The sequence below is a fragment of the Phallusia mammillata genome, chromosome 4, assembly GCF_965637545.1.
Source record: "Phallusia mammillata chromosome 4, kaPhaMamm4.hap1.1, whole genome shotgun sequence".
NCBI lineage: Eukaryota > Metazoa > Chordata > Ascidiacea > Phlebobranchia > Ascidiidae > Phallusia > Phallusia mammillata.
In genome coordinates this window covers 23,790,153-23,803,265 of record NC_137255.1, presented here as the reverse complement: position 1 = coordinate 23,803,265, position 13,113 = coordinate 23,790,153, and the positions used below count along the sequence as shown (strand labels likewise).

Below are 13,113 nucleotides of genomic sequence, written 5' to 3'. Positions count from 1 at the left end.
GTAACGAAGGAGGTTATGGTCCGATAGTGTAGTAAAGGAGACGGTTTGTAATACTACTTGTTCATCAGGATAAAGGGTATTAAGCGCATAGCACCATACACATGACAGAAAGAAAGTGCATAAAATAAACGCAATAGTATATAGATAATTAAAAAGAGAAATAACGTTATTGACGTTAGCCGCAAATTGGTTTACTGTATGTTTTTAAGTGTGACAAGTGGATTTAATTGTGCATTGAGGCGAATTCGACCCATAGAAAACGCATTCAGAGCAATATTCTAATAAAAAACAACAACTGTTTTTGTTGAGGGACTTAAAAATGTGCTAAACAGACGGTTGGCATAAAATATTAAGCAAAACCAACTAAGATCGGTTGCTCACGGCCAGTAATTTGCCTAAAATGTGTATCGCGATATAATCAAACTGTGCTTTCTGCTTGACAAGTGAATAGAACTCAATCCTAGCACAAATCTGACCTAACGATCTTGTTTACATTTTAAGAGGTCGTCATTCGGTCGTTCGGTCAAGTTGTTTCGAGACGAGGGCGGTGACAAAGCTCGTTATTGGTGACGCAAAAAAACGGTAAAGAGCCCAATTGCGGCCAATATTGCAATTGCCAGCGCTTTTGACAATCCGTAACCATTGCATGGTGACTAAAATTAGATTGGGCACGCTTGGAAACTACTTTATTGCCCATGTAGGTGTTGAGAATATTTTAGATTGACTTCTGAGACAGGTTTATCTCAATTGAACTTTCCTACTGCTTTAATGAATGACGCTTAGTTGAGGAAGTCAGAAAGGCACAAAGCAGAATAAAAGGCAGGTTGAAACAGTTAAACGGATTTTAGTTATACTTGATTGATATCTTATTAAAGTTCACCAGACAGATTTAATTTGCGCGTGCCACATGTAAACTTATGATCGTTTGTTTGCTTAAAAGTTGTAAACCAAATGTTGATTTGTTGTAAAATGTTAACTGATATCAAATCCACATCAAAGTCAAATAAAGAGAAAACATTGAACCTAAGTTTAGGCCATAGTGCTATACTGTAACCAATCAATAACCTTGAATATGAGTTTTAATAACTTCAATACAGTCATCCGTCGTTTTGTTTTAGACATGTGTTTCACCTCAGTAAAACATTTTCGGCACCTTATTTAAATACGTTTGTCATGTAGCGTATTATTTCTATAAGTTCAGTGTCCAAGTGTAAATGTAATCAATCAGTATATACCCATAAACTTTAATTCGTCCAGCGTTTTGCTTTTGATAAATATTTTACTGATCATCAGCCACTTTGATACCTTATTCAAATAGAATTAACATGTTGTGTAGTGTTTCTATGGCATACCGGCTTTCATGTCGCATGTCACACGTGCCCTATATGTCGAAAATGTGTTAAGTGTGCACACACGATTGTACATCAGATTTACACGTTGGTCAGATGTAATTGATCTGGGTTCCAGCATTCGCACTACAGGAAGTTATTACTCGAATATTGCTGACTTGGCAAGATTTGCAAAACGATGATATTGCCTAATCAGGTTTTAGCTTTAGAGTCAATAGTATACTATTATAGTGCAGAGCTACTCAAACTTTCTTGCTCTGCGACCCCATTTTAAAACAGAAATTTCTACGCGACCCCTTGATGGGTATGATGTAAAGAAATACTTCTATTTTATATATATACCATCTAATGGCGCCTAAAAAGCCTGAATTAGTTTCTAACTTGATACACAGATTGACAGTCTCAGTTTTTATGACGTCATAATCTATATTGTGACGCTTGTGGTATCTGCTTTTTCGCATTGTTTGCACACAATAGGCATAAAAAAGTCTGACGCATACGGCTAATAGGCTGGTAATACTCTTTTAAGTTCTACAAAATGTGTTTAGAGCAGTTTGCATACACGGGAATTATGTTTAATCAATAAATGTACGCACGTATACCATTTATTGTGACTGACATAATAACCCATGATTCGCGACCCCAAAATTATATTACGCGACCCCAATTGGGGTCGCGACCCACAGTTTGAGAAGCCCTGTTATAGTGCATGGCTTGGTAACTTTGCTCAGAGGTAACAGGAAACGCTGAAGGTGTATAATGTACTTTTAGACAATTGGATTTTATTGCAGCTTCTCAGCAAAACGTTTATCAGAGTTGTGATGCAGTTGTATAAGTCATGTAACTTATTTAGGCGTTTTTATTTACACTGTGGATAAAGTGGTAACTCACCGAAGTTTCAATAGGCCGAAATATTCCTGCAGAATAAGCTCATTTTTGTGTGTTGCCTTTGGCATAGGTTGCAAAATAACCCATTTAAACGTTATATTCAGTAGCAACGTCAGCGATGTTATTTAAGTTTGCATTAACTTAGCGCTGAGAAAATGTTAAATAAACTCAATATGGCAACTTTTACTAGCATGAAACTCATGTTTACTGGTCACACGCCACTGGAAACGAATCTGACTCGACGTTTTGTACAAAATTGCTTTCTATAGTTCGTGTTGTTGTTTTCGCTCAGATCAAGGCTGCCCTGAAACAAACGGTTTTAATACACAAGCGACAATCCAGACCGAACCTGAACTTGAACCTGAACTGATCGAAGATGCCATGACGTCACCAGCGGATTCGGCATCGATTTTGGAACGTAATGGATTTGAGGTGCACGCAAACCAATTAGGGGACGCCGAACAAGACGACGCATCGAATTTCGACCACGAAGCCGTCGTTGAAAGTGCAGCGGATACGCAAGAAGGCCAAACAAACACGAACCCGGGTGAAAGTCAAACATCAGAAGAAGATCACGCTCTTGAACATCCTGTGTCAAAACACGAAGAACTTATTGGCAGTGACGCAGATCAGAAGGACATTGACGGTGACATTGTTAGCTCGAAAGCTGATAGCAGCAGCAGCAGTAGCAGTAGCGAATCTGGGGATAGCATTTCTTCGGTGGATGAGTTGGACGATACCCGACAGTCTTATACCTATCAGGTTAACCTGGATGAGAGCGGTGAAATTGATACGGATGTCAGCGCTATTCTTACGGATGTTGTGAACGGTGTAGATAAAGTTAGGGAAAGCGAAGAACTGTCTAATCAAAATTTTGACTTGGAAGAATCAACACAAATTGACGGTTTGCAAACAGAAGAAAGAGTTTCCCCTTTAGCCTTAACAACATTAGTGCAAGAGGCAAAAACTGAACACATTTCTATAGTAACCGATTTAGGGAATACAACAGAATCTGTGGAACAAGATGACAACCCCCCAGCACCCTTGATCGTTCTCGAAAACAATCAGGAATATATTGAATCTGTCCCGCAAGAAAAAGTACCAGAACCGGCCGCTTTTGTGCTCGAAGATAACAAGGACTTTCCCGCTGCGGTTGAAGAAAGCGCCACGCGGTCAACAGACGAAGAACAGGTGGACAACGACGAACTATCTTCAAGCATCAGCAGTGTTAACAGTAGCGAGGCTGGAGACAGTGAACCGAACGAGCTTACAATAGATCCAGAAACAACAAGCGATCATAAAGAACCAGCACCAAGGGTTGAATCTATTGTTACGACTTCAGATCACGCTGAGACTCTAGCTCGCGTTGTTGTAATTGATGGAATTAACGAGGCCGTGGCAGTCAATCCTAGATCGTCGTCGACAACTGGTGCTAACAGCGACCCTGAAGAATCCAGGTTTAAGGTGACAGAACAAGGTTACGACATAGTGACGTCGGGAGACACGGAAGAAATGCAATCTGCGTCTCTTGAGCCTGACACCGAGCAGACGAAGCCTATTGAAATCGGGGCATCGACACAGGAAGTGTCAAACGACCAAGCTCTATTCAGTGCTGAGGCGAAGAGAAACGCGTCAACCAGCAGTGAGAGTTCCAGTAGCAGTGAAAGCGTAAGCACCGACGAACACGAAGCCTTTTTGGATCAGGTCGACACGGAAGAAGTGTTTGAGCCCTTGGCAGAACACGCTAAGGAAAGTGCGAAGCCAGTTTCGGAGGAGGCATCTGTTCCTGAAGACAAGGAGGATACACAAGAGGCTGATAAAGAAGAAGAGATGAGGATCATCGAACGCACAGGCCTGATTAATCGGGATGAACAGACGTAAGTGAGATAACTTATGCTAACAACTGTGGTTTGAAGACGATTTCATTAAGAGAGGTTACTTTAACCAGAGTGCATGACCGCAGGAAATTAAACTAGGTGTTTGCAGTTTTTTAACCGTTGACTTTCTGCTAGGTAGAGATCAAATTATACCGACATAATTATCTGAAAAGGTTTCTACCTTACTGTAAAATTATCAAGTTTTAAAACAGAAAAATATTCGTTGTGATGCATCAAATATTCAATAACATGTTTTTAAAATGATTCAGAAAATTAAAACAAAAGTAATTCAGTTTTATCAAAAAACTTTAGTTCGTGCCAAGACCACAATAATGTATGGTATCTTTATGGCCTTATTTGATTGACGTCGCAGCATCTAAGAAGTGTTATCAAAACACCTTTAAGTGCGTTCCTCGGATTTTATTGTGGCGCAAAAAGAGCTGTATTTGTTTTGACAAGCACCCTTTAAACTGGTTCTCAGCAAATCGTAATGCCCCAACCGCGCGTAAAGCAAAGGCGGGTTCGCGAGCTAGTTATGTGCAATGAAACGTGGCGAATTCCTTTCTTAAAATGTACAAGTTAAGTTTATATTGGAATTGCGTTGCTCGACTTTTCAGAATTGGTAAATCGTTTTCCAGCAGTTTTCAGTGGTTAAGGTATTTGGGGGTCAAATTACTACTTCGTTAAACTAAAAACATTTTTTGGAATTCGGCTCATAACGTACCATTCTAATTTATGTAGAAAACACTTGCAGAATGGTAACGCAGTATAATGAACGAATCAAGCCTAAACTATTGTATCCCAAAATGTTGTCATTTGTGATTGGTAATTATAAAAACTAAAATTAAAATTATTTATGTATAAATCTATGAACTTAAAAGTGGTTAAAGCCGAAATATGTGCAAAAAGGGTGTCTTGTAATTGACTTCACCTACGAAATGAAACTAGCTTATATCACGTTACAACCACATTGTAACAAACTGTTGCCGATACATTCTGGTCCCAGCTGTTGCAATCCTTCCCACCTGTAGAGCAACAATAACCAATAGGCGAAGCACGTGCTTTGGCAAGGAATTCTGCTCTCAGTTTGTAGCCTTGTAACCCGGCACCCATGTCGTGTTATGGCTTGTTTCGCGACTTTCTAAGGACTAAGTTACGTTAATTAGCGTGGCTTCCACCTTTCATTACAGTAACCGGTCTTTCATCGATTTGTCCTGCCGGGGTTGACAATAAAATGTCACTGAAGTTGAGATGAGTTTATTTCGCTTGGTGAAAGAAAATATAGCAACACAATAAAACTGAAACAATCACAGACCTTCAAATAGCTGTCCAACGTTAAAACGTTATGAAGCGCTATAAATTGGATGGCACAATTGGTGGATAATGGCCAACTTCGCTGCAGCTATACACAATAACATTAAAATACATTTAGTAGTGACGTCATTTTGTTTGTGACGTTGTATTACCTGTGATGCAATTGCGGTTGTCCCCAGTTGCATCACAGGTACAACATGGCAAAATGCTGAAAACGCCAAATATGCTTTTGTATGCATGAACATTCATAAACGTTTATAAATCGCAATTTTAAATCTTTCTCGGACATTTTTTTTCGTCACAACTGTGATGTCAGACATGACGTAATTAATTAACATTTCCCGCCGAGTTCTGTCTGATAGAATTGATCGGTGTTCCCTGGTGAATCGATCGAGTTTTGTCCCTGACAAGTTTGTGCGAACTTTCGCGCCGTAATGTCAGCTTGACATCATCAACCACAAGTTGTAAGCACAGCGCCTGTTCAGTTTATTGTCTGCAGTTTTAAGCCTTTCATGCCACCACCAGCTGATTGCCTTAAATTGCGTCCAGGCGGCCTGCTATCAAAGTATACTCAAATTTTTCGTGTTTTTGGACATGTGCAGCGCCTGTTCAGTTTAATGTCTAGAGTTTTAAGCCCTTCATTACCTCAAATTGCGTTTAGAATGCTTGCACTCAATGTGCACCGTATCTTTTGTGTGTTGTGGGCACACGCTGCTTTAATGCAAAATAAGGGACCATTGTGGACAAGTTAAATTTCACCGCACTCCAGTTTTACGTGCAGTCTATGATCCTTGTGTACAACCCTTTTTTTAGATACACGTTGCTTGGTAAATTAACAAGGAAAGGAACTAGCTACAACCGTTTTGCCCACCTGATGCTTACATATATTGCAAGAAAAGCTTTGCGACCGTTTTTAGCCCCTCTGCTCATGATACAAAAGCTATTTACCATTACCTGGTTATTGTTATAATACATACCTGGTTATTGATTCAGATCAAGTATTAGTTTTTGTGTCTAAAATCGTATTGTCTAAACTAAAGACTAGAGTTGTTGTTTGGGGTTTGAAGGGATAACATACGTATATGGAGCACATGTATATACGATTTGTTGTTTTTATTTTAGAGAGGATCAGACCAAAGCCGGATACAGCGCAGCGCACAGTCAACGCAACACTGACGCCACCAAGTGGTTTGGAGAACCGAAGCCAAAAGACAAAGTTTGGCTGAAACCGAAAGGAAAAGTTGATGACGATGCCGAGGCGTAAGTTGTTTTTGACTGTTGTATCTAATTTTTTTTAGTACACCTTCTGCGCCTGTGGCGACATTTTTATGACTTGTGTTGGAAAGAAACGACACAGATTCAAAAGTAACCGTTTGGTCGTCCCTGGTTTAGACGGGGTGGGGCTCTATAGTCTGTTATGACATTTTATTGATGCCGCAAATATTTCCAAAACGCCAGGAGGAGGGCGCTAGCGGTCTGTTTATGAAATCCCTGTTGTAGAGCACATCCTCGAATCTATACATCACGGCGTTAGTATACTTTCTCTCCGTTGGTTAACCACGTGCTGATGCTACAGAGTTTTTACAGATTCTGCTTTTTTCCAAATCCTATTTTTCAATCTTTAGCAACTTTTAATGGACTAATCACTTATAAATGACAAAGCAATTGTAAAGGTGCTAAAACGAATATATATTCTACAAGTATTTTTGTAATTTAGCTGAATTTTTTTGCAAACACTAAACGTATGTTTCAGCCTTCATACCTTTTAACACGGCACCGTATTAACTATGCGCTTTTCGTGCGCGTATGACTGGCGTTGTTTTGGCTTTGCGGTGACGATTGGCCGAGTTGGAAGGTTAAAATCGGTTTGACGTGATAGCCTGAAGGAAAATACGCGGCCTGGAGTCTTGCGTTTGTGTGGCGATGTGCGTTTTGTCGTAAAGCCCACACATTGATAATTAATATTACCAAACCTCTTGATGGTTTATTGTATTCAGTGAAGAGGATTGTAAACAAGTTACGTTTTATCGTCCACTACCTATCTGATAGTTGTTAGTAACTATAGCCCTACATACAAAAGGCCCCGTATTCTCACATCTTGTTTTCTTAATAACTGTTGAAGTTTATAACTTTGCAGTTAGTTTACTCAAGAAGTCATAAATCGCATATACTTCCATAATCTTACATAAATGATTTGTGGAGTTTTATGGTGTTTGTATATGTGGTCCATGCCTTTGTCAAGGACTTGCGTTGGTTTGTGGTCTGATTCACAATTCAGATTAGCCAGTCACCTGTGGCATTCACAGAACCGAGCTGACAAATCCTATTACCGCGACAACAAACTGGATCCGAACTTGACAAATAATCCACCTGTCACATCGCTTGCTGCAAACTTACGTGATACGAACGTTTCACATTAAGTGATTCATTCTTAACCTATACACCCACGAATGTTGATCCGATATGAGCTTCAAATCCTGTCACAGTGACGTCATAAGCCGCTGTAACGAGTTAGTTTTGATGTGCCGACCTTCCGACGATTTGCGACGGGTTATTCGGAGGCGGAACGCAAATTGCCCGACGGTCCAATGAGCGTAAATTGTTTCCACGAGAAATAATAGCCCGGTTAAAATGTGGTTCCGTTAAAGACTATTTCCGCATCATTGCGAACCACCTAAACATGCCAAACCGTAGTGTGCTTTCTGTACAGTTTTGGGGTTAATCCGCTGTATTTGTGACGTAATGAGGTATGACGTCACTTACATGTTCGTGCAGTAACTGTGCAACGTATTTGTTACAGCTTGGATGCAACTTTGTGACGTTACTCGAACATGGCTACCATCTTAGTCAGATGTTTTCACATTTTTTTCACACAAACGGTTTGCAAACTTCACAGACTTATATATACCCGCAAACCCTGTCCAGGTTTCCCCTTGGAATTTAATTTACTCCTACGTCCGTTTGAGAGCCTACGGTGTAAATGCTTTGATATTGTCCCGTTTGCTAAGTTTCAGTTGTTGTCGATTTTCAGTGAACGCCGCAAAGTGATCAAGGCAATGACTCGCAAACACAATCCCAACATTGTTCCCAAGTGGAAACCCCCACCTGAGAAAGATTTTAAAGACAACCTTGATGAACACCAGAAGGAAAGTCTGCGAAAGTAAGAGGAAAATTGAACGATATAACAAAATCAGAGGGTGCTATGTTTAGGACCCAAAGTCGGTCTGAACCTGAAATTGTTTGGGTCCAATGTAGGCAAGAACCTCTCTCGAAAACTCGAAACTTACCATACTGACTTTCATCCCTATTTAAAAAAGTTTGTGAACGTTTAACCAACAACATTTATTCATTAGTTCTCCACACAATTTCCTACGTGAATTATTTTTGCACAAACCCTAAATGTCAGTATACAAATCCCGGACCAAACAACACCAACCAATGTGAAAGGTTGGAACTGATAAGTATACATTATTTCTTATCATTCAGATACGAAGAACGTCGTCGAAACCGTATCGAAAGCGAAGGGGACCCGGTTCGACTGCGAGCCGAATCTTTCGAATCTTTTGCCGGTTCTCAAACATCCGAATCCTCATCAACGTCGGCGCTCGACAAACAAGAACCCAAAGATCAGGTAACATCATATTCTCTTCACTTTCAAATCGATTTGACATGGCGAATACAAAGGTTAAGGTTCATCATGAATATACTCTAAGTTAAAAAGTTTTAAATGATTGTTACATTCCCTCACAATTTGGTCATAAAAAAGTAGTTCAAACTAGAGTAGTAATGGAGCCCGAATTTAGTGCCCAAAACCCGCCCTGAACCAATTTTTGAAAAGTAAAATTTCGACTGAAAGTTTTTTGACCAAAAAATTACTGTACAAATTAGGCCGAGGGTAAAGTCATAGCCAAATCAATCCCGTTTAATTCAAACTTAACCCCATAAACTCGGTCCGAAACGCCCGGTCCAGACCGATTCCCGTGTCGAATAAAGGGTGTATAAATTAAGGCTTGGACCCATTGACCCCAGGTGAACGAGCGGTTCACACAAAAACTCTAAAAAACGTTTTTTAAGCTGTGTATGTAAGCTATTTACTGAAACCGCAATCCTGATGTTTTAAACTTTAATGTTTGGTGCAATGTAGCGGGTTGAAAAGATGTTTAATTCTGCTTGATTCAATAGGCAGTAGTTGTTTTCGATGCTTTTCTAGCTCTACCCGCAGTAACGTTGGCTGCCTTAGTCTAGCCTTATTGGCCTTGCATTGCTAGCAAAAGTCCCAAAGGCCCGTTGATTACAAATAACCCTTTGAAGAGTCGCATCGTGCCATCAAGACGTATGTCATTATCCCCGTCCAAACCCTCTCCCCGAAGACTCCATTACTAACATGCGTGTCGTCGCATCAGTTTACTGTCTACTTGTCAGCTAGGAAAGTTGAACGTGATATAGTGAGGATTGAGATACAATGAACACCTGTGCTAATAGGTGGTACAGATTCAGGTAACTGCTACAAATGATGTGAATCGTAATAGGAGCAAGTACTGCACGGGAAATAAATAAATGATAAATCTGTGATGCTTGGCTGCGTATAGAGAGACATGTGCGTGGGCAAAAAAACTGGAAAAAGTTTGTACTTTTTTGTGTGGCTGTTTGGTTGGTATTAGATGCTAGAGTTTGTGAACCTGAATGGCTAAACAGCAACAAAACATTTGATTATTTATGCTAGTGGTTTTGATAAATGAAGTTTACGTTTTGCTTTAAACGAGTTGTAGAGAAAATCGATAAAGATAAGCTTTACAAAAAAGAGAAGTTTTTTGAATACATTAGGTTGTTAAAGATGATTTTTGTGTGTAAAACTTGAGGGGGTAAACCAGGGGTTCTTAACCAGGGTTACGTGTACCCCTTGGAAGCACTAAAGCAGGGGGTACGACATGCAGGGTGAGATCCTACCGTATTTAGGCATATTTGTAAAGAATGCGTTACAAGTTACTTTGTTATATGTCTAAAACGGGAACGGGTTGATTTTGTAGTACTTACAATACTGTTTTAATGCATGCATCCAACACGCAAGTTATAAATAGCTATTATTATGGGTCCCCTTCCCTGAAGGGGACACATATTGTTTTTGTCCGTATTTTTTTTTCTTTTCTTTTTTCTTTTTTTCTTTTTTTCTTTTTTCTGTCTAACGCTGGTTTGTGAGACGCATTTGGTCAAGAAAGAGTGCTTCAAATTTATTCAAATTTGGACATATGTTAGATATTAATCCAAACTTGGTCCACCTGAAGTTTGACCCCAAATTACCCAGCGGTTCACCCACAGGCCCCCGAAACGTAAAATTTTTAACGCTGGTTTGTAACGCTCGTTCAGTGAAGAAAGCGTGCTTCAAATTTATTGAAATTTGGACATATGTTAGATATTAATCCAAACTTGGTCCACCAGAAGTTTGACCCCAAATTACCCAGCGGTTCACCCACAGGCCCCCGAAACGTAAAATTTTTAACGCTGGTTTGTAACGCTCGTTTAGTAAAGAAAGAGTGCTTCAAATTTATTGAAATTTGGACATATGTTAGATATAAATCTGAACTTGGTCCACCTGAAGTTTGACCCCGAATGACCCAGCGACACACCCACAGGCCCCCGAAACGTAAATGTGTCTAACGCTCATTTGGTCAAGAAAGACAGTGTAGGCAGAAGTCCCAAGAGAGTACGTTTACGAATAATAGGGCAGAGCGGGAGGGCTCAGCTTGACGTTGGACAGACGTTTTACGAGACGTCGTTTCGGTGATTAGAAATCAGCTGTTTTGCAGAGCAATGCTATGTCGTTTTATTAAGTTATCACTCACATTTTCAGTTTTGGCAAAGGTTTCACACATATGACGCGATTTAAACCTAATAAGCGTGCTTCGGTTTCGTATATGTCAAGCAAAACTTTTTTAAACAAACTAAATATGAAAAAATAAACTTGACTTTTTTGCAAGATAAAAGTTTTTTTTAAATGCTCAGTGTCAGGTTGGCCGCTGCATGACCACGGGTTACTTAAGGTCAATTAGTAGGTATTACTAACACAGTTCAGAACTTTCTTTCGCCATAACGTAGCGTTTTTTTTTTGAATCAAATACTCAAGGCATGTATATATTAGGTCAAACGGTGTTGTTGAACACCAAGGACGGCGTGCTATTGAAAACGGTGTCAAAAGGTCAAACAGTCGTTTGGTGTGTACACCCTAAAGGTTACTACAGGTCAATGGTACTCGTTTGCGAAACAAAGTTAAATGAAAAACTCGTTTTGCGAAACAAAGTTAAATGAAAAGTTATATATACACTTGCAGCAAATCGTTTTTAATTGTCTGTAACACAACTGTTACAGCTTTCTAGAAAAAAATTGTGTTTAAAACCCGACCTTGGACGACAATATCTGGGTCAAAGCAAGAGATTAAATTGAAAGTATTTGTTTCGTTCTTTTTTATTGTTTTTGTAATTATACGACAATAATAGTGCAAAAAAATACAAAAATTTTTTTTTTATTGTTGGGTTAATGCTTTCTAAAAATTTGTTCTTGAGAATTAAAAAATCACCGCAACATTTGTTTACCGTAAATCCGCAAAAACACGCATGTGGGGACCCATTAGTTTTTGTTTACAAAAACAACCATATGTGTAGATCAAATGATATGTATAGTAAATTGGTAAATATCGTATAGAATATATAAAATGGAAGTATATCAGAAAGCCACCATTCTAGTTAAAATTATGTTAATTCCAATTATTACGATTTTATTAACTTCCGTCGGCTATTTTAGACCGGGGGTACGAGAAAATTTTATGAAAGCCCAAAGGGCACAAGCGCTAAAAAGGTTAAGAAACACTGGGGTAAAGCAAGGCCTAACTTTGTTTTTATTGCAAACGGCTCTTGTCTCGAGTCGACGCATGTGGTACTGGAATAAATTAAAGCCTGTAACGCCCGAACAGACACGGGCACAGTAATTTGCAAGCACATGAGAGATCTTGTTTCGCCTCAAGCCCTAAACGCCGACCGCTGCCAGTTTTTCGCCAATAGTTCGTCACTCCACGCCCAGCCTTTACAGAAAACACAGCGTTTCAGCGCAGCTTTATAAGGTACAGAATTTCTTCGGCAAAGGCGAGGCATCTTCACCAAGATATAGTGATTATCTTTCGGGCGACGCTTGAAGCAGTAATTAGACTCTGTGTGCAAAGTGGCAGGGCATTGAAAATCGACCGCAACCGCCTTGTTTCGGATATACCGAGTTTCAGGCACTTCTGTAGGTTTGTTTAGATAGCCTTCTACGCTTGCGGTCTGCGGACAAGGGATTATTATCGTCGGAAAGTTGTTTTGTTTACAGACAGCCCTCTCGAGACACAAGTTATACTCGCGGCGATAATTTCTGCCTCTACTTCTCCACTGAAGGGCATGGAATATTTTATGGCGGTTTGCCTTACAAGCATGACACCTGCAAAAACTAGGCTGTGTGGTTTTCTATACTGTTTTCGAGTTACTATCAGCTTTAGCTAGAGCAGTAAGCAATTATTCGATTATCCGAACCCTGTTGCGCACCGTATTGTTATTATAATGTTGAACCTTCAGGTACTAGGTGCTATTGTTTCTTGATTGATATGTTACTAGATGGGCATTTCTTAAAAGCCATAGCCGTAGTGTTTGTCAGCTTATAAA

General features: G+C 39.7%; 1 protein-coding gene across 6 annotated transcripts in view; it reads left to right on the top strand.

The window, feature by feature from the left end:
• LOC145224574 (uncharacterized) overlaps positions 1–13,113 on the top strand; it is a 43,670-nt gene that overhangs the window by 19,760 nt on the left and 10,797 nt on the right. For 5 of the 6 annotated variants that reach the window (XM_080091105.1, XM_080091107.1, XM_080091104.1 and 2 more), the window contains 4 exons: positions 2,530–4,114; positions 6,551–6,688; positions 8,460–8,588; positions 8,915–9,059. In XM_080091105.1, coding sequence (XP_079947231.1) covers positions 2,530–4,114; positions 6,551–6,688; positions 8,460–8,588; positions 8,915–9,059 — 1,997 coding nt within the window. The remainder of the gene's footprint in view (positions 1–2,529; positions 4,115–6,550; positions 6,689–8,459; positions 8,589–8,914; positions 9,060–13,113) is intronic. The other variant, XM_080091106.1, reaches the window with a different exon arrangement.